This window comes from Lipophrys pholis (assembly GCF_963383615.2).
Source record: "Lipophrys pholis genome assembly, chromosome: 18".
In the NCBI taxonomy this organism is placed as follows: domain Eukaryota; kingdom Metazoa; phylum Chordata; class Actinopteri; order Blenniiformes; family Blenniidae; genus Lipophrys; species Lipophrys pholis.
In genome coordinates, this window is record NC_137646.1 from 16,003,267 (window position 1) to 16,029,669 (window position 26,403).

The 26,403-nt window shown below is 41.3% G+C and overlaps 1 protein-coding gene across 1 annotated transcript in view; it reads right to left on the reverse strand.

Moving 5' to 3' along the window:
* The window catches only part of arap2 (ArfGAP with RhoGAP domain, ankyrin repeat and PH domain 2), a 148,979-nt gene that overhangs the window by 82,679 nt on the left and 39,897 nt on the right, over window positions 1-26,403 (reverse strand). The window contains exons 10-11 of the mRNA XM_080486352.1: window positions 14,609-14,715; window positions 4,622-4,821 (exon numbers count right to left, since the gene is read on the reverse strand). Coding sequence (XP_080342478.1) covers window positions 4,622-4,821; window positions 14,609-14,715 — 307 coding nt within the window. The remainder of the gene's footprint in view (window positions 1-4,621; window positions 4,822-14,608; window positions 14,716-26,403) is intronic.

Sequence of the window (26,403 nt, forward strand, 5' to 3'; positions counted from 1 at the left end):
GACATGTGGCTTACAAGTTGGCCGACGCCTGTCTCTAATGATGGATCGGGTATAATGCAACCAATAGTGAACCAGCAGTGAACCCGGTGGAATATTACATCTTGCTTTTAGTAAAATAGAAGAAGTTTGGGGACCTTAGGGAAATACCAATTAAGAGTTTTACATGCAGATAAGTGGAGGCTAATCTATTAGTGGGACGCAACGACGTGCCAAATAGCACCTTAATGAATATGGAGGCTTGTGTTGCAGATTGCGCAGAATACTTGGGAGTATTTGAGCAACAGATTACTGTACACCACAAGAGAAAAAAAAAAGTTTACCGCAACTTTTATTTGTTGACATGAGAAATGTACTTTGTTGTTCCTAACACTTTGACTTAGTTGTAACAAACGGATATTCTTCGTTGATTAATTCAAAATAGATATGGTTAATCTCGTCTATTACCATAGTGTCATTTACTATTTTTTTTTAAGGGACAAAAAAAAAAGCGATAAACAGTTTGGGGAAACACAGCTTTAGATCAATGTAATATGCCCCAAAAGGTTTGTTTTGTTTCCATTTCCAATGCTGTTCCTGATCAGATGATATTTCTAACACTTTCAGAAACGCTTCACATCTCATGAAGATCAATTCCGCATCAGAGTTTGCCATTTAAATTAATTACACAAATCTGATGTTATTATAGATTTTTGTTTACATCTAACTAGACCTGCTTCACTTTTGCAAAAACCGACTACAGATGAGAAGAAACATCCCGTTTACCGAAGGCAGATTTATTTTCATGTGAACGTGTTACTGTGATCTTCGGCAGTTTTATTAATGTGGTTTATCAAATCTGTCACACTGAGGGACAGCTGCCTTTCAGCTCTCATGTCCAGCGTGACAAATGGAGGCCAGAGAGCAAGGTTTTGACACCTCTGCATGTGAAGGAGTGAACACATTTTACCGCGGGTGCTTGACGCAGCGCTACAGCCATCCACCGAGCCACAGAACACCACAGGACCATTTTCACTTGTGTAAGGGTAATGAAGCCGAAAGAAGCGTGCATGCACAAGCGCCACTGGGCACACGGTTAGAGCCCCCCCATATAAATGGCCTGTTGCAAATGTCTTCATCCCTCCTGTGGAACCAAAACACCATGGAAAAGGGCATTCCCATCACAAAATAAAAGAAGGAAAAAAAAAAAGAAAAGACAAAAAAGCCCACCCAAGATTTCATTCCCAATTAAAAACTTTTCCAGCGACACCGACGACACTTGACACGAGCACTTTTCCAACCTTCCGTGCTGGTGTGGCATTTTCCCCTCACTCGGTGACAAGTCAGAAAGAAACACAGAAAGACAATGAGCACTTCTGCTTCTTTCTTTTCATTTTCTTTTTTTTTTATTTTTTTTTTATGTGTGTTGCCATGGCAACAGTTGCCAGTCGAAAAATCCACAAGTTGCATCCCGGTTTCAAGAAGTTTACTGCAATTACACGTGTGTGCTGGGAAGCCTTAAGGTCTTCCAGGCAGTGTTAGTTCATCTGGCGTTACAGACAAACAAGCTATTGGAACAGAGAAATTAAATAAAACTCAGGGCGACTCAGCTCATGTTCTGATGAGATTGTGAAGAGAACAAATCTCTATGTTATAATATTAGGAGAATTTGATCAAACTGGGAGGCCATTAAAGGTTGAAAACCCACAAACCAGCTCATTCAGCTTTATTCAGCCGTTGTTGAGGTTTAATCACCTTTAAGACGATAAGAGCGTTCGCAGATCTAACTTGGCCAGCCTGTGTGTTTACTTTTCAGATGCCAACTTCAATTGGTTGTTTTCGAACAAAGCTCCGATTGCAGAGATCGCAATTTACCCTTCGACTTTTTCCCACTTATTATGTTTCCGGTTATAAACATGTTCCCATCGCTGACATTTTGGCTGCTGTGTTGCCATGGTGGGGGTTGTTACATGGCTGTTCACAGCAGAATCAAAAAGATCATTCTCACTCAAAAACATTTTTGTGCTCGGGCAGGCTTACACAAGGTTTTCAAGTGAAAATAGAAAACTTTCCTTGAAACCAATTCTTGAAGACTTTGTCTCCGTGGAAAAGCGGGAAAAGATAAGTTGCTATAGCACGTGCACATCACAGCAGTAGTGAATAGTGTATCTGTACATATGCGAGCGCTCGCCCGCTCACATTTCATGGAAATCTTTCCATTGTTTCTTTCCATAATTCCAAAATGTTGCTGTGTAAACTCGACACTTTTCTGAGGGGGAAAACGCCTAAACGATGCGTTTTCAATTGAAATGTCATGTAAACAGGGTCTTACGGTGTAATACTAAAGCAGTTTTAAATTACCCCCCAAAATGATGTAATTAATTAATCAAAACGTTCACGTTAAATAGACAGGGATGATTACTTATATAGCCCGTTGCCACAAGAATAGCAGTGAAATCTTACAGTATGAACTTGTTCCGCATCGAAGAGTTAAGTTACAGTCTATTAAAATTCATCCCGTCTTGGAACAAAGAAAAGGAAAAGCCAATCTGGATCATTTTTGCCATTAGCCCTCTCATTACATCTCTGCTCTTCCTCTTGTTCAGCATTTCCCTTTATTGTCCATGACAATAAAGCGTGAGAGTGCTAATTAAAAGCGTGAGCAGTCATCGGTATTCCAAATGGACCGCGGCCCAATTTAAGAAAAGTGCAGAGCGAGGACAGCTTCCCGGTAGAAAAATATTCACCCTCTTGCTCTCAGCGTGTCAACGAAATGTAATATTAAACACTCCTGCAAATGAAATCATTTAAGGCCGTTTGAGAGGAGATGTTGGGTAACTGATGCGTACCAATTACATGGGCTTTGCAGAGATGAGGTGAGGAATTGCATTAAATTGCATGACTGGGAGACGATCTGAAAATAGAAGGTGGAGTGTACAGGAGCACGCAAATAAAAAGAAATAACATAAAGAGGAATAAAACATAAAAACCTGAAATACCAGCTTGACATCGCTGCACATCAAGCATGGCTGCCGCTTCACTCTAATCACGTTTAGCGGGTCAAGAAGCAGTTCGGGACACCCCCCCACACACACACACAAACTTCTCGCCTGTGGCTTAATCTTTGTTGTCATTTCATCTGAGCCGTCCAGTATTGCCAAATAGATTAGAGAGTCCAGAGGCCAGACGCCAACTCCCATAAGTGGCTTATCACCTGAGATCTTATTCCAAAAGAGCCTCTGGGTCAGAGTACGTACTCAGACAGGCATAGACGTCAGACCACACGTACGGAGAAGTGAGGACCGTCACTCATCACTTCAGGCAGGACTTCGACACTTGTTCAGAACGTTTTCTGAGGAGCAAAGGTTATTGCTTTGATTTTTTTTCCTCCAAACACCACGAGTGAAAAAGAAGATGCGTAGCTAAACAGCAACATATTGGTGTAGTGGTGAGTACCCTTGCATCACAGCGAGAATATCCCCGGTTAAAGTCTGGACTTGGGGGGCCCTTTTTGTGTAGAGTTTGGATATAAAACCACTGAAGTGGTAGAATGCATTGTTTAATACTATGAGGTTACATGACCGTTTGACAGAAATGCTGAAAACAATGCAGTCGTCATGGCGACAGTGACATAAGCGAGTACACAGACATGGGCGTCATGCAACTCTTGGATGCTGTTGTTTTTGTCCGGCGACTCGCCCATGTGCAGAAGAACTATTTACCCTGGCCACGGTGCACATGCGCAGCGAAGTTGTGTTTTCCGCAGAGTGTGAGAGTTTTCAGAAAAGTTATATTTTCTCCCGTTTCCATGGAGATGAAGTGAGGGCATTTTCCCAAAAGTTTCACTTTGGGAGCCGTTTTCAAAACACTAGGAAGGTTTTCTGCTTCCCCTAGAAAACACTGTTGTGTAAGGTGGGTGCGTGTTCTCTCTGGGGGGGTGTGCGGATTTTCTTGTCATTATAGCTGCGAATGCCAGTATTGTCTGAGATTGTGTACTCTGCCTTCACCCATACTGTAGTTTCGATCAGTTACAGCAAGAATAATAAAGCATTAGAAAAGATGAAAGAAGAGTGATGACTGATTATTAGCAAGCTGTCTGCACGACTTCATAGGGACATGCAGAGAGGAATGGGAGTACATTTCAAGGTTGGCAAGAAAACTCAAGACTGCTGCCCTTGAGCAGCACTTATTCACACAGATTATGTTTCCCATATACCTTGTGTCTGTAGCGTCATTTTGCTGTCTCTATTGTACGCACACATAAATTCTTATACATTTGATATTTTGCCACTTTCTCATTTGCCAATATTTTCCGACTGATTGTGGCCACTCGCAAATATTTACACACTACCAATACAAACAAATATCACATCTCTTTCCAGGTGGCATTAATTATGTTCACAGCTATAGTGACAGCTCACTGAGCGCTGTATGGAATAATTCACAGATCACACATAGTGTGAATTGGTATGTTTTTTTTATTTTTTTATATTTATACATTTTGAAAATGCGTTGTTATTGTAATAATCATTGTTTTTGTGGCCTCTTGAGGGGCTTTACACAAAACCCTGTCACAGCACCTACACCTGCTTCCCGCATGTGTATTTGAAAGCCCCTGCAGTCGAGGAGCGCATGTGTTGCTTACCTGCACATTTCTTACAGATGACCACACCCAGATTGACCGAGGCCCACTCCGGCTGCGGGCCATGACAGTCGGCGCAGCTCCTGTTGGCCTCGTTGAACCAGATCTTCTCCGCCACTTCGTAGTCGTAGAGTGTTTCGGCAATCGATTCCTGGATCGCTTCAATCCACTCCTCCTTCTCCCGCTCCGACTCTGCCACGAAGCTGCAAAGACGCATGCCCCGACGGTTATTGATTTGATTTGAGAGTGCAATTAAACAGCATAGCATTGCATGGCAGGGTTACGGGCGGGGCGGTGTGTGGAGTAGTTTTGGCGAGCGGTTGCCAAGTGCCTACGCCTGGGTGTGATTGTAATAGATTTGGTGAAAGTGATACATCGGGGGAGAAGGGACGGTTGGGGGGGGTAAATCAATCCGTCTCACCACGCAGGACTAAGATCTATAAACTTTGGGATGTTATTTCTACATTAGGCTGGTGAAAGTGCACAGCTAGTGATAAAAACAGTGTATCAAACATATTGAACCTGTCTGGAACTTCAACATAGTTAAATAAATGTCTTTAATGTCCTGCAAGACATCAAATGAGAAGTCTGTTAATCTTGGAGTGGACATAAAATGAGGCGAGATGTTGACACGGATTCAGCAACAAATAAATGGACAGAGATTATTTGTTACTTTCAGTTTATCAGATCATAAAAAAAAAACCAAAAAAAAAAAAACTTTTTCAGAAGCACATATGTATGAGTCAGTGGGATTCAATATGTGAACTTCACACCTCAGAGGCAGTAGCAATGGAAAAAAACAAAACAATGAATTAATAACAAAATTATATTCAATCAATTACTTAACTAAACGTATGACCTAAATTGATGTATTTGCTAGTTCTTTCCATTTCTGTGCAGCGTATTGTTGGAATTCTTAATTATCTGCCAAAAATAATAAAGTGGATCTGTTTTTATGTAAACGTATCAATTATGATAACAGCAGTCGTGCAACTGACAGTTGGGAATATGAGTAAAACCTAGCTGTACGTGGCACATAATGATAAATTATTTCAATTACATTTTTTGTAATTCATTAATGAAGGATTTTGTTGGGTCGGATTTCCAGCACTGTTGGTTATGAACATACACTGAGGTATCCACTGTGAAAAAAACTAAGACTACAACACACATGATGCAAGAAATGCTGTGAGAGAACATTGGACTGAAAGACTTAAATATTCCCAAAGGTTTGTGTCCAAAACACTTTGAATATGACGTTTACTTAAACAATGGCAACTTGTGTGGATTGAGCCGTGTGTGCAGGTGTGCATCTCATCCGCTGGTATAAATAGAAGTATGAATGAACTTTGTGTTACTCGAACTAATGTACACACACACGCACATACACACACACACACTGAAGAAAATGTACATGTCTATTACTGTCTAATGAGCCCTCCTATAGATGCCACATACAGCTCAGCTGACTCACAGGGAGGATGGTGTTAAAGTGTGCGCATGTGTGTGTAAGAACAAGTTTCCAAATGCAATGAATCCCTCAGGATTAGCAAAAATGCTGGCAAAGTCCATGTGATGTGCCGGCAAGCGAGCGAGAGACCAAAAAGGCGAGCACGACCGGGATCGACAGAGATATAAAAATTGAGAGGAAACAGAAGCGGCGAGCACCCTGGCTTGACTGAAAGAAGCACTTATAAAGGAGAGATGGGACCACTGGTCTCCATGGCAACCTGTGTAAAGTAAGACAGAAAACTGTGGTGGTGGTGCAGGAGGAGGTTGTTGAAGAGGGGTGGAAAGGAGGCGATTCCGCCTGGAGCAAGGGGATGTGCGCCAGGGCGGCTTCGCCCAAGTAACCCAGCAGAGATCGATAGGTTGATTGGGTTCAGCTGTTCTGTGCCCACCAGTCTCTGCCCAGGGCCCGTCCAAAGAGATGACTGCTCACATTGTCTGCTGAACTACAGCGTGGCCTCCGAAAACCTCCGAGGAGCCGAGGGAGGCAGAGGGCGGCACGAGTGTGCGTGGAGGTGCTGCAGACTTTTCAAAAAATGAAGTGAAGGCTGGTCTCAGGTGGGGGAACAGAATAAAGCCGAGCTTTGAGGATCCAACAGGTGCTTGGATGCAGGGAAAGAAAGATTTCTGAGAGGAAATGTTATTGAAACCCCTCTTTTTTTTTGTCAATAATTCTTACATGATTAGTTATATGCTTAACTTGCAAAGCACAATAAAAAAATATTTACAGCTTTAGAGAGGGCTGGGGGGGGGGGGTCATATACCAATGAAATATATTACATACCTTTTCACAACTCCAACAATCTCCAGTCAGAGTTCTCGTGTCATTCCACTCTGCTCTCATGTAATTATCTGGAAATCTAACTGTGCTATTATTACAGTAATTGACCGATAAGAAGACACTTCAAGTTTGATTTACCTCTGCTTTTTAGTTATATACATAATGGACACATTTCTATGTCATGAAATAATGATCTTGGCATAAAAATGAGAGACTGCTGACTTTGACTGAGCAGTAAATTGACTGATTTTTTCTTTTTTTTTTACAATCTTTAAAACCTGTTGGATAATAGAATTATATAGGATACAGATATTAATAGGATATAATCTGAGTTAATCACAGCATATGTTTGAGAGAGTTCAAAGTACAATTTATGTAAAGTGATTGTTCTACAAAACGAATCCAAGGATGGCTACTCCCTGAACTTTACAGGAAAGAAAATTATTATGAGAAACGTTGTGATGAACCATACCTCGGTCTGTTGATCGTTAACTGTGGACCCATTGAGGTTGTTATTCACACTTGTGCCGCTTTTAAGCGATGTCTCAAATAAAAACGCACCGGTTTTACATTTTCGTTTCAGGAAAAGAAAAAATTGGCTTCAGGGGCCAGTGCTGGTTTTCAATGTAAATGTGAGTGTCTGTGTCAGTACCAGTAGCCAAGGAACAAAAAAGGCTACTCATCAGTTAATAACGTGGGATGGACTGCACTGGTTGGCATTTCACTGGACAAACCATGACATTAAGGTCCCATTATTAATGCATCATGCTGCCGTTCCCAAGTAGCAAGTTAATGCTGGCAGCTCTACTAAGTGTTGATTCAGCAGTATAAAATAAAATAAAATAAAGTGATCAATAAAAACCTCCCCACCACTCTCTGCTGGCTGGTTGTGGTATAGACCATAAACCTTCCCATGGCTAGTTCCCATAACTCGACATCATATTGTCTAGTGCAGGGGTCTCAAACTCGCGGCCCGCGGGCTGAGCCGATATTTTGTGGCCCGCACATTGCTATGAAAGTATAACGTTATTGCGGCCCGCAACGCGTGAGTGTAAATCCTTAGTCTGACGTTGTGTCATCTCATGCAATTATGAGCACAAATTTATAAAGTTTTCTGGGTGAAAGCACAAGTCATGCCTCATTTATCGTAGGTCACGCCAGTTAAGTGGCCAGCCGCTTTGCAGGTAAGCAGACCGTGTTAGGGTTCGGCTCGATGTGCACGTCTTCTCCACTGCGCATACCATGCAAATCAAGCTGTTATTGTGATAACACCGAGCAGCGACCAGCTCCGTGATCGCTGAGCTGATAGCTGCAGTGCATCATGGGAGTTTCTGTTTGTCGCGTTTTAGATGTAATTATTGTGGGTTATATTAGGTTTGTAGTATTGGTCATGGTTATGTTGCTTAGTTCATGTAGTTAGTTAATCCATCGGGTTTAGTTTGGTTTATTAGTTGTGGGTGGGCAACCAGGAGTGAAGAGGGCTTTGTGTGGGGTCTCCTCCTCCCATGGTGCTCTTGATGCTCTATGAGTGTCAAAGTAAAAGCTTGTGCTATTCTTGTATCACATGTGAGAATCTCTACATACGTGTTATTCTCTGCATCAATGAGCAATGTCAGGACCAAAAGAGACTGGTGTGAATTAACACATTATGTAGTTGTACCAATTCCTATTATGTTGTGATCATAAAAGTCCATTTCCTCAAATAGTTTGACGTATTGATCGGATTTATTGAAATGTGGCGCTCCTCACCTCGAGAGACCACAGCGTTGCGGGTTGCCGACCCCTGTTCTAGACGTTCTGAGGGTCTCAACTGCTTCTTCGCTCAAGCCAAATGTGTCTCAGATTATGTGAGAAGACGCGCTGCCAAGTCTCTGGCAGCAAGGAGGAGGCAAGAGAAACTGTGTTCAGAAGAACCGTTCGCGATCAATGTTCCATTCATGTTCAGGACACTTCATGTTCACAAGAAATCATTAAAACTGTTAATAATGATGTTTGACGATTTTTTTTACAACTTTTTTTATGGAATCCCTGATACGGCCCAGCCTCACCCAGACTCTGCCTCCAGCGGCCCCCGGGTCAATTGAGTTTGAGACCCCTGGTCTAGTGTATAGTGCTAAATGTTGTCCAGGTGCCAGTGGCTTGTGAAAAAGGATGGTTTTTACTTGGTTTTAATTTGAATGTGTTTTTCTGCCACACACAGATATGTGACTTATGCTCGAATGTAACTATTGAGGGACAAGGTACATATGCGGTACAACCACCGGGCAGAACGACATATGCTTCCTGTCAGAACACGATAAAGGGATGTTTGGAAGGTGGTTTATTTTTTTCTCCTCTCAATGGAATTCAAATGTGTCTATGTTATTATGTGAACATTGACTGACATGAATTCGGACTGGAATTACAAGGTTTTCCATGTAAATTTGCTTAGAAGGGATTGTTCAAGCCATCTTTGTTTTGGGCAAAGGACCAGGCCTGTAATGAAAGCTGCTTCAAACTTTGTCTCTCTAATCTGACTCAATCATCCACTCATTACTCAGGACAATGACACTAACAGCTGCACACATGTTGTCTTCCTCAAGGTTTGACTCAACTGTAATACTGGGGGGGGGGGGGGGGGGGGGGTCGTCCTGGGGACTGCTCTGGCCACGGCGGTGGGAGCTCTGTACTGCGGTTCACTGGTCGTGGTGTATGCTCGTGTTTTTATTCTTATTTTTATACTATGTGAAGCACTTTGTGCTGCAACCTTGAATGAAAAACGTTATATAAACAAAGTTTGATTTGATTTGATTTGAACATCGTTGTCCATGATCATCTCCACGCAAAAGAGGAGAATAACTATTTATTACTGTTATGGTGCGCAAAGGCAGGAGCATCTTTTCAGAAAAGCTGCAATTTTCCCCATTTACACAGTGATGGAGTGAGAAATTTTTCAAAAAGTTGCGTCTCTTTGATTCAAAGAGAGGAATTTTGGGGCCGTGAACAAATAGAGGGTTAAACTTTGTCACTATTAAATTTTTGCTATAATCTTTCTGTCACTCAGCCGTGACAGAAAACACCCGATCAACATGCAGGAAAACATTTTTACTGTATCTTTAAGTAAATGTTACTTCCCTTATGTTTTAGAATGTTTAAAGCCAAGCAAAGTTGTCTCCTGGGGATAGCGCTATGTCATCCATAATACACTCTTGTTACGAGAGGGAATAAATGTATTACTGTTACGATTTAGCATTTCATTATGGACTGACCTTCATAGTCTGCTCTCTGAAGTCCACTTCAGAGCTCACCATAGGATTTAACACAAGTCCCCACTCATGAAAATGTATCATATTTCAAAAAGTTATAGTTTGATTTGGTAATCCAATTTGGGTTTGTGGTCGCTAAACTTTCTTATAATATTCTCTTTAATTTATATCGTGGAAAGTTTTCCTTCCACATCATACTTCAACAATAAATATTAATAATAAGTAATAAGAGCAATATTTAATTTACCATTCAGGTGACATTACAACTCCGAAAAGCATTCAATATGGAGAGAATGAGGTGTTTTAATGCGTGAAAAGCCAATGTGGCTTCTATGACCTTGATGTAAAACTACTTTTAAAAGGTGTCTCCTTTTAAAGAAAGATGTAGAGAGAATCGAATTGAGCTCATTTCACGCAGTCAAATTTATCTACAAACGTATTAAATGCCACTCACTGATGTTTTACAGCTCCAAAATGAAAAAGTTAAAGTTATTCCAATCCAAAGTGGCATCAATCATTGTGTCCAAAATACACATGCAGTGTTAAGATAAAGAAAAACAGTGGCAGGCACTTAAAAGACATAAATCACTTCCAGCAATGCAATCAGCTCATATTTGCTTAGTCTGAAGTTTAGTCCCCCCCACCCCCAAAACATATTTTTGCTTCTGTTTACTTTTCACCAAGTAGCTAAGGCTTAACTTTTGAATAGTGTTATATTCCAAGCATGAAAAAATGAACCTATGATAAGTGGCGATGTTAATGTAATGTCACAATGTTGAAATCGGGTCGTACTTTGCAACTGGACCTCAAAGAACTGCAGTGAAGCTGTACCACTTGTGGGACTCTACTGGATGCAGACGTCAAAACAAGAGTACTGCTTTGTCACCCCCCCGTTTCAGAGGGCGAGATGTGTGCAGATGATGTCCAAGTCATGGTTGGAGCGGAAATAAACAATGTGAAATAAACACGGTTTGCTATGGTATCATGTTAACAGCTTCAATATGAAAGAAAGGGAAAGTTTCTTTAATCAACCTGAGGGATACTGTGACACATTAGGCTTTTGTACAAGGGATCATTATCGTACCAGTATCATATACGTACTGCAAATGCTAATAAATGTATTTAGTTGTTTTTTTTCACATGTTGGTGCATATGTTCAACATCGACATAACGAAAGTTTGAGATGGAAATACCCAATTCCACTTGCACTTTTTGGTATTTGGACTGTGCCCTTAAAATGATTGGAAGAGGGCGCCTGGACTCAACCTTTAATGTTTGGTATAATTGCTGTTTTATTTGCAAATGCAAATTCCTTCAAAACATCAAGGGTTCAGCAAACGTCCAAGGAGATAACATTTGGCCCAAATAAGATTTATATCAAGAACGCTCCGTATGACACTCAGACACTGTAGAACCTTAAAAAAAAAAGGAGCAAACCAATATTATTGATATGTAATATTGCCAAAATGGGTGCATAAGTAGTGGATTCGGAAGTTTAGCCCATGCTTTGGTAATTTCATCCAAATTACATTGACATTTACCAATGTGGGTACATTAGATTTAGGCTTTTAGATGAATTTTTTCCACCTCTCAGAGATCTTCTGCCGCCTCCATAACATAGAGGTGAAGGGGAATTTCTGTTTGTGCAACTTTGTAGAAATCTAAATTAAAAACATTTAACACTAACATGTCAATTCAAAAGTGATGCTGAAGCGATTCCAGAACTCTGCCGTCAAAAAGGAAATATTTTCTGCCTAAAGGTGAAAACTGTCCAAAGAGTCTTAATGCACACAAGAGGAGCACAAAACAAAGCAGATGAACACGGATTTTCTCCAATATACCCCTGAGCTCGGCATTTATCTCCAGCTTTCCTTGAGTTGAACTGCTTTCTGATCAGGAGCGCAAAGTTTTCTCCTCTCTAAAGTTCAATGTCTTTGCCTGGGTAACATCTCCTCTCCTCTCCGCCTCATTGTCATTCTCTGTACTCATGAAAGTCTCCTATTGTATCCAGCACGACGGCGCGAACACTCCGACCATTTAACGGCGGCAAAACAATGGAAAAGCCAAAGTGAGTCTGCACAGCTTAACGTGATTAGATGAGTTTCTCACTAATCCCCACCTTGAGCAGGTAGGAGAACGCTCCCAGGGCTACCAATCGATTTGATCCACACACATACACACACACATACACACACACGCAGAAACCCCATTTTTAGCTATCACCTCATCAAAAACAATTCGAGAGACCCGAGCTCATTTTAATTTCACTTTTTTGTTCCACACAAAATGGCAATTACACCCAGCGCATTAACGAAGCTACCAAACGATGGGCCCATTAAGGGAGCTGACACAAACAGATCGATCGGACACACAACAGACAGGTAGAGGAATGAGGGCAAAAAAAATAAAATAAATAAAACAATCTTTACACACACACACACACACACACACACACAACAAAAAAAGAAGGGGTAGAAGGAGAAGAGAAAATAGTGAACAAGCGAACGCAAACAAACGAGGCGTGCTTTGTCCAGGCAGCTGTGACGGTTGTATTCTAAATGGGCCATTACAGCACAAACAAGCAGAGCGCTCATTGATTGGAGGTCCCTCCGGGGGCCGGAGTCACCTGAAAGGCTCCGTGCCCCACAGAGGCAGCGAAGCCTGCACAGAGCTCTCGGGGGGGGGGGGGGACATCATTAAAAAAAATAATAAAAAAAATCCTGATCAATAATTAGCAGTTTTTGTGTTCCCATGTAGCGTGTTGCACCACTGCGATCGATAAGTCTACGAGGTGTGCGGCGAAGTGATTCACAAGGCGCTTTTAGGAAGAGGTTTGACAAGAGTGCTACTAAATGCAGCCGAAGCAAACTCTCTGTGTCTCATTAGGGCTCAACTTTTGGGACATACCTGCTCTTTAGTTACACCACCTGAAGGAAAATACATAGACAGCCAAATACTTAAAAGTAGAAGGTAAAGATAAAGAAATGTGTTTAAAGTGACTGAAGTTTAAAAACAAAAATTCCCCACTAACATTACGGCCACTTTCTGCGGTTTTTGCTGAGCTGGCCTGAAAATATAAAACGGTTTATTCTTCAGCTTCGACGGAAACTTCAAATTTCAACTTTCTTACTCCCAAGAGGACGACTGGCTCTTCATTTGGCGACACGGGACGATGAAACGCAAAGCGAAAACAAGCGGGATGTGAGGGGCTGTGGGAACAAGTGCTACATTTCAAAGCATCAACTTCGGAGATCATCGATATTGGCTCGGCGCCACACTTTTTCTGGGTATCCATTTTTTTTTTTCATTTTTCACTTATTTCATGCACAAGTCAAAATCCCTGGTCGTATGTGTGGAATTGTGGAAAATAAATAAATAACAAATAAAATGATTATCACCCTAAACGGTTCGCCAAGGCCTGAAGAAAACAAGCATTGGTTGTAGATACCAAGAACCTCTAATACAGTAATAAAGCAAAGGGTATTATCCAGGAAGAATCTCGTTTCCAAAGACTGAAAGTACTCTAATGCAGACCATCCTCACATGCTTTGTGAACGTCAGAAAATATAGAATTTTAGTAAAACTTGAAGTAACAAATTAAGGCAACTATATGGATACAAGCGCCACAAAAGCAGTTTAGGTTTCTCTTTTTTTATTTTTTTTATTTTATCCCTAAAGAAACTGTCCAACAGAATGACAAATACCTGAGAAAAAAAAATAGCTTGTTACAAGCAAGAAATAATTTATGAGGAATTGGGGTAAAAGGAAAAAAAAAACACCAACAAAGGATTAATGACTATGGAAGAAATGATGGAATAAAATAATACACAGACTACAAGCAGCACAACTGGGGGGGGGGGGGGACAGGGAGGAAATCAGGCCTAAACAAGGCTGATAGGAATAATACTGGACTGTGAAGCAACGAAAAGTGTTTGCACTCGTCTTTAAGGCTCCTAAAAAAAAAAAAAGGAGGCACACCCCAAGTGGCATCAGTTTGAGAGGTTTTCACTTTAAATCGAGACGTGCTTGTTGAGATGAAAACACTGTGTATAATATGTGCCTTTGCATTGTGAGCGCCGGGTTTGTTTTTCGGGGGGGGGGGGGGATTACGAATGACGTCCGCACACCTTGAAGTCCCGGCAGCGCGATGCGCACCGCACTCTCAACCTGCGGAGAACATCACTCTGATGGAGAGATTCCCTCGCTTAACGTTCGTCTTCGAAAATTGATGAAAAAGCAGTAAGAATGCGCTAAAGTAGGAGCGGTGAGATCAAACGCAGAGAGTGCACTTTAGAGAAAAAAATAAAATAAAATAAATAAGACATCACACGCACCCCGACATGTCTGGCTCTTTGTTGTGGGGGGAAAAAGAGGGCAAGGCAAAACACATAGGCACCGATGTAGATATACGTCAAGGTACACGCGGCACAAAATACAAATGCAGAGCGGACGCACCAGAAGTTTTTGAAGGGTGTGTTGACTTCAAAGCCCCTGCGATCGACGTCTCGGATATTAGCTGCCGTCAGTTCCACCTCAGCAATGGCCAGCCCCGCTTTGTAGTCCTGGAAAACACCAACAACAACAACACAGAGATGGAGATGAGACATACCTACAGCTATTATTGGATTATGAAAAACAGGAGCAACTGCTATGACGCTGAAGTGGTTAATAGCACTAGAGTGAAGAGTTGGTAAAACATGTGTTCGTATCATCTCACAAATTAAATATCCAAGCTCGTATCAGAAAGTGTTGTCACATGCACATATTGCAACTCGGAAAATAAAAAGAGCTTTTTTTTTTTTGTTTCCAAAGCATTGTTGGTTTCTCGCGATCAATAAATCATTAGATGTTAACATTTAACATTTCCCGCATTCAAAAGTTTTCAAAACTAATTTAGATCACTTTCAATTTATTACATTCAGCCACTGTATTATAAAATACAGAGAGATCTTTAAATCAAACCTATCAGGCGATAAAAATAACTGGCGTCTAAACGATCCGTTAATTAGAACAGGTTAAAGAAATGTGTTTTATTCGTCACTTAAAAAAAATGTTGGTAATATCAAAGCTAATGAAAATATAAGATCAAGTCTAAGAAACTGGAATAAAATAACATAGTTTAAAACAGTTCAGGCTACCAAACTAAATTGTTTGCTTTAGGTAACAAAAACAAGTGATTTATGAAATCTTATTTAAACCTTGTTTCCTAGTACTTTTCCATTGAACCCAATTATTTGACCACTAGAGGGTATTTACTTATTATTCAAGCTCAAGCACAAGATTCATCATACTTAGAAACAGCAGATATTAATTATTACTTGTGTATTTAAGCTCTTTACACTGCACAATCACACACATTCATACACGCGCCACTGATAAAGACAGAGGGAGACAGGAAATTGAGAACCTGCTCTCTAAATCATGTCGTGTCAATGAGTTACTGATGTCGAATCTTCAAGTATTTGCCAAAATATCAAATGTGACTTGCTCGTGCCAACCTTCTGTGATTTAAAGTGTTGGAAAGGTTGACTCTCGCGGAGCCGCTTCACTTTTCCCGGGGTCGGCGTAGCAACCTCAACTCTAATGTCACCCCAAACGCTATAAAGGTCAAAGACGTAACCTGATGTGCTGCTGCACTACTTTTCATCATGACTCATACATTTTTGTTTTGTAAATGTAAAAAAAAAAAAAAACAAATAAATAAAAAATCTGAAATATTCTCATTCCAATGAAGATACGAGGTCCTTTAACTGGGAACGAGCTCAAGCCTTTTCTGGCTAAAGCAGCTCCTGATGACATGGCGTCATTAAAGTTGCAACTTTATGGATGCGGACTTAAATGTCAATTTGTATAAAGAAACCAAACAAACGAGCAGGTGAAAGCTATAATAACTGAGGTGACACGCTCACCCTGTCATGTCGTGGACTTACAGTATATATATATATATATATGTTAGGAAATTGCACTTGCTATAGAGTTAAGACGTGCTGGAGGAGCCTGCTGGAAATAGATTGTGGCACACCACTAACAAACTGAGCAGTCATTGGCTTTTTTTTCTTCTTCTCTGCAATGACGCACCAATCGAGTCTTTATGTGACGTGTGCATTAAGGTGAGGCAGACAGGGATCCAGGGGCTCTGCTGTGTGTTGCAGTGTTGCCCGTGTGTGTGTGTGTGTGCACACGTGAGCGTATACCTGCGTTAAAGCGGCAAAGCCCCATGAAAGCCAAAAAGGTGCGTCAGGGGAATCGAAAACCAGCCCAAGCTCTCAGCCTCAATGTTTTCCGAGGCTCGTTTCAGAAATAGGGGTTACATGCAGAGGCACAGTTTTCATAAGTTCCACTGTAACTCTGCGCCGCGCTGCGCCGCTCCCTACTCCACTTCACCCTCAACACTCACAGCAGTTTAGACCATTTTCCACAGCCCGGAGCGCTGAGCCGAGACAGAAAAACAGACAGGAAGACAGAAGGAGTGCACCTACACCCACGCATATAAGCAAAACATCAAAACGGGGAGAAAAAAAAAAAAAGCAAAGGCATCCAACATTGAATTACAGGAAAATGTGCACTCTGCTCTTTTGCTGAAGTACAACATACAAAGCCAGAAATGTGACTTAGAAGATGGTGAAGACAAAGAGAGCGAGAACCCAGAGGGGAGGGGAAAGCCGGGAGAAAATTTTCAGTGAAAGGAGGTCTCGATAATCCTCACCGAGAGTGGGAGAGATGAGTGAAGGGTCAGCTGAGCGGCTGACAGATAGAAATTGTGTGCAGAGTGGTGTGTGCAAAAAAGGGAAAAAGAAGAATGAATCCAAAAACAAAAGCACTATCTCGTGCCAATACTCGAACACTGAGCGCTGCTTAAGTGAGAAAAGGCCGCCACGCTGTGCCAGCCATAAATCATGTGTGTTATTCCCCTGCAAAAACATTTGCGCTAATTACACCAAACAAAGGAGAAAATTAATCGACACCATATTTGTTGATTAGCTGCTCAATGGGAATACTTGGCTGCGCAGTGAAATGTGTGTTTTTTACGAACGTGGGGGGGGGGGGGGAGCTCTGCCATGTCTCTCTCGTCGATTAGCCGGCAAGAAAGTTTAAAAAGATCGCAGGTTGACGTGGAGTCCCAAACTTGCAAACAGCAGGATTTTATCGATCGACGTTAACCCTTTAATATCCTCGAGGATTTATTGGAAACACACATGGACTCACTATGTTGTACCAAGACTCAACATATCACCTGATAGACCCAGACTCTTTCAACAATCTTGATACTTAGAAGTAGAAATAGATGCACGCTTTAAAATACAAAGTCACTTTTAAAGGAGAACTAGATGTGGACAGTATCAAGCTACATCGAAACTAAATCTGTACTTTTAAGTACTTTGTGCTATTTAAGATAAATCCAGACTCCGTGTAAACGTTTAAAAAAGTTTGAATCGTTTTTTTACAGAGTAAAATCAGCCCAAGTTGTTTAAATCAGAACCTTTTAGACAAATAGATTTCTCAAAAGTCTTAACAGAAGCAGAAACAGAGAATGGGCTTTTCCACTTGTATGGGTGAGTTCAATGGGCGCCAACAGTCACAACCTTGGATCCTGCAACTGGATTTCAAGCCCATGTTACCGCACACTGACGTGCCACAACTTTTACACGGTGAACTCTCTCCGATGCAACCATATTCCCATATTCCAATATTCCATTCACAACTAATTAACTTTCTTCTAAGATTGTGCAATTATCCGTCTTTGTGCACATACAAACTGAGGAAAGACGCTGTGGAACCGTACGCGTAGAACGCCGATCCGACGAAACATTTAGAGTAATTAAGCCGCTCTGATCTCTGAAGAGGATGGCGTAGGAGATTGATGATGTGCAGGTGAGATGACAGAATTCACTGTACGGCCAGGTTCTAATTGAGCTCAAACGTTTGATGTGGGGGCGTCGGGCCAGCGGAAAATGGCCTCTCTATCCTATCAATTATCTCTATTATTGCTCTTTTAAGTTTGATGCGTCGGGTTTGAAGACGCATGGCGTGGTAATGAGAGCGCCGGGGTGACGGGGTATAATAGGAACCTTACTCGAAGCTCATTGTTGCTAACCATTCAGTCGAGCTCGGGCTCCCCAGGCACTAAAATCAGACAAGAGGACAAACGATCTACATATAGTGGTGGAGAATTCCTCTGTTTTACGTCGGAGGAGCAAAACTGGAGAATAGAAGGAAGCACCGGCGTGCACATACATGCGCGAGCGGGTCCCGCCCGTCTGAATGTATGTGCACGACTGTGCTGAGAGGGCAAAGCAGTCACCTATACCTAATGACCCTCATCCCTCTCAGGCAGCCAATTAGAGAGCTGGGTGTTCGCGGCAGTCCAGCCCTCGCCACTCGTTACCTACCCAATATGTGCTGTGGCCTCCTGCCCCCTCCAATTAATTCACCAAGGATGGAGGGAAGGATGGAGAGAGAGGAAAGAGCGGCATTAGAGGTAAAAATAACTCGTCCAATTACAAGTGCCAAGAGGTAGGTGGCAATAATAGTGCTTATAGGGGGTAGAGGGGAAAAGGCCCTGAGGCGAATGTCAGTACGCATGCGTGACTTTATTCACTTTGGTGCTTCTTGTTAACAAACCAAAGTATTCCTCAAAACTTAAAGTCGGTGGAAAGCAGAAACACGCCTTGGTCCGAATGTGTCGCACTACGAATCACAGGCCACATTTCAATGGTTTAAAAAAGCATAAAAGAAACGGCGCTCAAATGATTTGAGCATTGTGACATAGATGACTTTAACTGATTGATGAGTGTAAGCTTTAAAAGAAAATGGCATGCAACTGAATCGGAAAATTAGAGGCAAATAAATGTTTTCACAATTTCTAAGTGACTGTCGTCTCGTTTAATGAGTGAAATCTCGGTTAAAGCTAAACATGCAGGAAGAGCCTTCTATGGCTGGTAAAAAAAAAAAAGAAGGTATTTTAAGTATTCAATAACAGTGAGATGGAGGATTTAATTAATCTCTTCGTTAATTAAATCTCTTCACAAGATCTTCTCAGTGACAATTATCATTCCAAGCCTGCGAGCCCGCCGTGCGAAATTTGTGATGCCAATGAGTTTGCTTATATCAAGGCACTCGTTTCTTCTTTTCATCCCTGATATAAATAAATCTGCATTCACACTCTTTTTCTTTTCGTATGAGAGAAGTTTACCTGATTTTTTTTTTCGGCCCCCCCTTTTCCTTTGACTCGGCAGCAAGCTGCACAAACAACAACAAGCACAACAGGAACTATACGGTCGAGAGGTAAATCTGCAGTTATCAAGTTTTTGGTTTCTGTTTGGTTTTTGCTTTTTTTTTTTGTGTGTGTGTGTGTAAAGTTAGTGTTTCAGGCCTTTTTAGATGACAAGATAAACAAATACTGGTGGCAAGTTGTAAACACAAGATAATAAAAAGGAAAACTGGAATACAAAATGACCCTGGAGCTTCAGATCTTAATGAACAATAATTGTACACATTGGCTTTATTATTTAGCATCTCTGGTAGTATTTCCCCTGCTAGTATATAGTTTCTGGATCTATTGTGAATCTTCACATACTCGGCTGATAAATATAGCAGTTGGAAATAATTTGAGTGTCGTATTCATGTTATATACATTGGTGTCAATCTCAATGTAGTTTAATGGACACGTAAAGGCCAAGTTCATCTCTGGAGTGCCGGACCAGGAGCAAATTCTATTTATTTTCATAAAATCTGAACAAATTGATATATTAAACAAAAAAAACAAAAAAACATTTTAAAATCTTTACGGATACCACCTAGTTCCAAATACAGTGAAATAAATCCTAAATTCTCTTCTTAATTCACCTGTATTTGCATGTAAGGGCTCAGTGTATTGGCAGCCCTTCAGCATGCATGTTTGTGCAGTTTCTTAATGCTCCTTTGTCCTTTAATTTCCACACGGATTGGTCGTTTAAAGTCACTTGAATCCCCTTTCCTCCACCATTCTCACACACCTGACCGGAATGACAACTTGCCTTTTTATATAATATATATAATGAGTCCATCTGCGGGGCTTAAATAGGCTGAGAACTTCATATTCCTCATCCTCCATAAATATACTTCAGTCTCAGTGAGTGAGAGATTTTAAAAGCAATGCCAGTTCTCAGATGTTCCAGGATTTGCTCGGTGGTCGACTAACTAACCGATCAACTTGCAACACATGAACCTTGGCCGGCCTCCTCCGGGACCCGAGGGTTACGTCAGAGCGTGAGGAGTTTGAGCAACTTTTTCTGAGATGACGCGTAATCCTTTCATCACCTGTGAATCTAATGTGGCCGTCATACAAACGCGAGTTACAGTGCAAAGGGTTTGTTCAAGACACGCCGCTTAAGTATTCACGCCGTGATTGACGGCATCCATCGACTCGTGTCGTTCTTAAATCAACCTTCAGACCATTATCTTGCCCAACTTGCTCCTAAGCCTGCTTTGAAGCAGCTGTCAAACTCATAAAATCTTTATGGCCGTGTACAGCATGCATGGTAAAGTTTAATGATGACAGATCTGTGGCATTAGTTGTAGTAACTGCTTGATTCTCCCGAATGTATTTAGTTAGGTATGCCTAAACATGAAATGCCTAAATATTTTTTTTCCTCCTTTATATGCTCAATCATGGTCTGTAGCCGTTTCCTTGGCCTTTCTGTCTTACAGCTTCGTTATTGAAATAACATCTTTTGGATCCATTGAGGGTGCACTCTTTAAACCCCCCCCCCCCCACCTCCACCCCTCCGCAAAGCGGTCTCAGCCTGCATGCTTTTAGAGAAGCCTAAGTGGTTGAGTGGACGTGGAATTGGAGATAGAAGTAGAGGCAGACTCTATTTGTTTGCTTTCTCTTAGCGCAGCTTGGTACCGAGGAATGGCTGACTCAGACAATAAGAGGTTGGAAACCTTCTCTCGGTACTTATGAGGTTAGGGTTATTCGGTTTCCAAAAGAAATTAGTTTCCTGGCACATGTTTCATTGAGTACCCTTGATATGGTGTTGAGCTTCCGGTAAAGCCAGTAAGTTTTCAAGCTGTATTCCACATATTAGACCATGAAGTAGTTTTGAGTTATAAATATATTAGAATATATTGTCTAAAATTTTATAATATATACTTTTTTTGTTTATAAACTTATTTGTTTTTCTCCTTTAGTAATACAAATCAATCCCTTTGATAATCTATTCACAGTATAGTGGTTTTATGAGAAGTGGAGGATTACCATAGTATTTGTTGCGGCTTGTACCTGTGATAAACGTCTACATGATATTTAGTCTAGCCCGACCAACATGGATTGTTTTGGGGCCGATGCTGATTTCGATATTATGAAATAAGAAACTGCAATAACCGACATACTATCCAAATAAATTTTGAAATGCTCGGGTGACGCATGAAAACAATTGATGACGTAAATACGTTGATTAGTAATGGGGTGCGTCAATACGTCACGTGAAAGAGATTGCGACGGCAATGTGGCAGCAGCGGCAGAATAATGGACGGAGAGTAAGCTGATTTCAAAATAAAGAAGCTTCCCCATCATCCTCAAAGTCTGCAAACAGTTTGAGTTATTTAATTTGCCAGAGAAGGTTTTAGGCCTCCACACGAGACTTTACTTGATAAAATCGTCCCTCATCTACTCCGACCTCCAGATTGTTTTACTACTTCCTACAACGAGATGCTAACATACAGGGTGTCAAAGAAATTTTTTTAACTAGGTTATTCCGACTTTAGCTTGCGGACGTATCAGTCAAGCAAAAGTGACATGAGACACGTCATGAGAAACTTACTGACTTGTTTATTTCACAAACGACTTAATTTACTATCGAGAAAAAATCTTTTGCTTCAGTAAAGTAGCAGTCGGCATTTCACTCTCCACTACTTAACTCTTCTATGGGGTGACTGGAGCATGACATGAAAAGAGTCAGAGCGCCCTCTACTGGATACTCAACACAAGGACATTCCCAAAAAAAAAAAAAACACCATACTCCCTGCATTTTATTTTTGAAAAACAAGAGTAAACATTGCCGTCAATTATTCAGTATAATGGCTATAATCGGCCGGCCGATCAATGGGTCCTGCCCTGATACTTAGCAAATGCTGTGACGACTTCCTGGCAAACTCGACACTGAATGAAACCGGTTGAAAACAGCGGGCCGGATGATTATAACCACCACAATGAAGTTCTTGACAAGAGCAAAGTGATTTAATTAACAAAGAGATTAATTAAATCTTCACTCTCACTGCTATGAATACTTAAAATACCCTTTTCCACCACAGAAGGCTCGTCCTGCATGCTACTTTTATTTTTATTTTTTTGTTTCAACTTGAATTTCGTTCACGGAACTGGATTTAGCTGATCTGAATACGAAATTACACGCAGGATGACAGCATGAAATATGATCTTCAAATGATCAATCAATCCTTCAGCCGCTGGAGTGAAAACAAACCAGTGAAAGCTTGTGATATACAAGATGATATAAGACGGGACAGACAATTTGCTCTGCTCGCGGTGGAACAGCTATGCAGGCTATAACAGAGGGATCAGTCTCAGATTAAACGTGTGTGTGTGTGTGTGTGTGTGTTGGTGACACACACACACACCTCGAGGTCGTCTGACTTTCTTTACCTGGGTGCTTAAATGGCCTCAAACAGAGCTCCATCACGGGGCTTACGGTGCGTGAGAAATGGGGTAGGGGTGGGTGAAGGAGGAGTTGGGAGGACGCCGTTTCCAATAGCTCGTTCATCATGTTAGATTAAATACTCCACTCCACTGAACTTGAACGGGGCAACGGTCTACCTTTCAGCGCTCTTCATCACCCTCTCCTTTTGTTACTAAACCACCAATGCACGCCTGGTCTTGCCCATCGACTCCACTTCATCTTCTTCTTCTGCATTTTCTGTTCCCGTCTTTCACCTCTCAAACTCCTGAAATGCGCCGCCACCGCTGCCGTTGCCGCTTCTGCATTTGTGCCGGGGATTTAGCTTGTAAGCTGAAATAATACAATTAATTTGTTCTTCCCCGCCCCCCCACCCCCCCCGATCCGCGCCTTCCCTCCATTTCTCCCGCTGTCTCAGATCAAGGAAGTGGAAATGTGCTGACATGCAGCGATACCCAAAAGAGAATTCGAACAAAGATGTTTGTTCACGCTAATGAAGAAAATAATGAAAGGCAAACAACAAAACTACGAGAGCGAGCGAAACCAAATGAGAGCCGAGGAGGGGTGGAAATGAATCAAATGCATGTCGCATTAGCAAATATGCACGGAAGTACGAGTGAGGCACATTTCAAGAAGAAATAGTTTCACTGCTATGAGGTGTTTTCCTTCCATCTCTGATAGGATACCCTGCTGCGTGGATGGGAGCGGCGCAGAACAGAGAAAATAGTGTATGACTTCTGGGGCTGCATTGGACGAACATCAAATGTAAAAAGAACAAGTGAAACAATGAGTAAAAGGAAACTTGTTTTTCTGCACACAGCAAAAATGAACGTGTAAGCTCATTCGAGCAAAATGGGCTTGTTACCATGAGACAGTAAACAAGGAGTTTATTTCACTTACAACATTAACGTCGCAATTTATGAGAAGGACGTGCAAGTGAGAGTTTGGAAGTTGAAAGGTGGATTTCCTCATCGCTGTGACGTTGTAAGACATTGTTGTCAAACATAAGGTCCATGGGCCAGATCACCAAACCACCAAGAAAATTATAAAAAAGAAAATACTTTTTTCTTCTTTTTTTTTAACTAGTGGACACAACACTACCCTGAGACTCTCAGATCACTGTGAGCATTAGCCTCAAACTGTTTCATTAAATCTGCTTTATGTTGAGATTGTAGTCATTATTTTCTGTAGTAATTGTTTGGTTTTGTGAAAATAAAGACATGTCCGTCACATATTTTCTGTTCCACAAAAAAAAAAGTTTATGTTTAAAGGTTAATATGGCACTATGTCATCAGTTCGGCCAACTCGAGATGACATTTGGTTGTACGTGGCCCCCGATGTAGAATACGTTTGACACCAGTGTTGTAAGATCTTAACCCCTGTTAACTCCATACATAGGCAATAGAAGTGTTATTATGCTATTTGAAAATATCTGTGACTGTTGGTAAAGAGCTTTGACTCATTTGGCATCATTTTAATGAATCATTATACCAGCAACAAATTCAAAAATGGAAATGTGTTTTAATCTTAGTATACATAGTTTTCCCTCCAATTTGTTTGTTTTTAAATCATGATTTCTTATCAGGAATTCCCCGACCCCCAAAGTTCTCCTGCCACAGGCCTCTTTTCATGCTCTCTGGCGCCCCCCTCAGGAGAGCGCGTGGCCCCACCGCACACTTTGAGAACTGCTGATTAAGGCCATTGTTTTTCCAAAATTGTCTTTAAGACACGTTTTCATCTTGTCTCATGAAATATGCATTCTTTAAAGGACGTTTGGGATTGCGTGAGAACAAACCTTTAAAACATGAGAATCACTACAGTGGCTCACTTCCTGCATCCAAACTGCTGGTAAATACTGTGGCTCTCCTGGTGTGTTGGACCATGACTGCAACAGTCGTCTTTAAATAGAGTCAGCTATACTTATTTTTACTCTCCTCTCACTCCGGCTCTCTCCCCGTCTTCCTCTTCTGCGCGGTGCATTTGCATGACTGGACGAAACGCTCCGGTTGGGGGATCTTGCATGCTAATGGCGAAGCACCAGCGACACTGTGACACCTGTCTGCTTCTGACAGCCCACGTTCAGCCACATCAAACTGCACTTTCGCGGGGTCGGCTGTGAGTTTCGGCTCATGTCCACAGAACAACAGACACCTGACAGCTATCAATAAGAGCCGCGCTCGCGTCGGGGCAGATGGTCGATAATAAACTTTAGTTTCAAACCCTCTCTTGCCAGATTTCGTTTTTTTTTTTTTTTATTATTATTAAAAGTTCTCCTTTAATTTATAGTAGAATTTACATGGGGAAAGCATCCCACTAAAAAAAAAAGTAGACCATGCTTTTAGGAAAAAAAAACATTAAAAGAATGATAATAATCCATCTGCTAGCTGCAATCTGTTTGGTAAGAAATACACAAACAATTATTGATATATCTGTCCCTTGAAAAGACATGATCCTGTCACTGCTGTTTGTATGGACTCCTGGGAGAAACTGAAAGTTAATTGCTTAGCATTTTCACAATGGACTTTATTGACGGCCGGGCTCCATGTGACTGTTGTGAAGTCATTGTGGTAGTCGAAGTAGGAAATTGGCTTCCTCACCAATCGGCGGTTGACGAGAACCCATGTTACATCTGCATCAGTTGGGAATAAACCCATAGCTGGAGCATGAAAGTGAAAACCAGAGGCGGCGCTTGAGTGGCATGTGCCACAACATGTTTCCTAAGAAATTGTCTTTCATTGAAAGCAATGCAATCACTGTGTAATGATTGGAGAACTGACCGTGTGAAAGTAGTGCCGTGCTCGGGCTGTTTATAGGATTCTGCTGAGGAAATTTATCGGGTTATTTTTCGTAAAACGATTAAAATTGGGTCCTACCCCAGTAATATGATCAGTTCATCCTGTTTCCTTGACCAAACACCACTAAACAATTATCAATCATCAGGTGTAACTCTACTGAGGCAGCATGACATTAAGTAAATACTAGTAACCGATGATAATATGATTAAGTAAATGACGTTCATGTCTTTGACCTTTGAGAGCTTTTGTTACAAACACCAGTGTTTTTTTTTATTTTGCTAGACAAGCTGCATCGGAGCCCCGGTTGTTTTTTTCTCCCTCCTTTTCTGCATCAAATGAACATCTTCACTTTGTTGTTTTGTTTTCTGAAATAATTGGGGCTGTCAGTTTCTTCTTATTGTTTTTTTTTTTTTAATGAGTTAATCGCAGTTTGGAGCATTAATTATGAATAATTACACTTCTTTCATTTGGAATTTGCAAAGCATGAATGCATACCAAACGAAAAACACATTTGATCTTAATCTAGTCCGTCTTTAAGGTAGTTTGTGCGTTGCAATAGAACGATGATAAATTCACAAGATATTGTAATAGTCCTACTCGCACTGTTTTTGCGTTTTCGTTTCAACGTTGAAAACGACGTGCGAGCGCACTGGGAGCGTTTCAACAAAGTTGCGCTTGCCACCGTTTCCATGGAGACGGAGTATTTTCAAAAAGTCAAACCTCGGGAGCCATTCTCAAAAAGTTCAGCTTCAACAGACCCAAAATGCAACCAATATTTTCT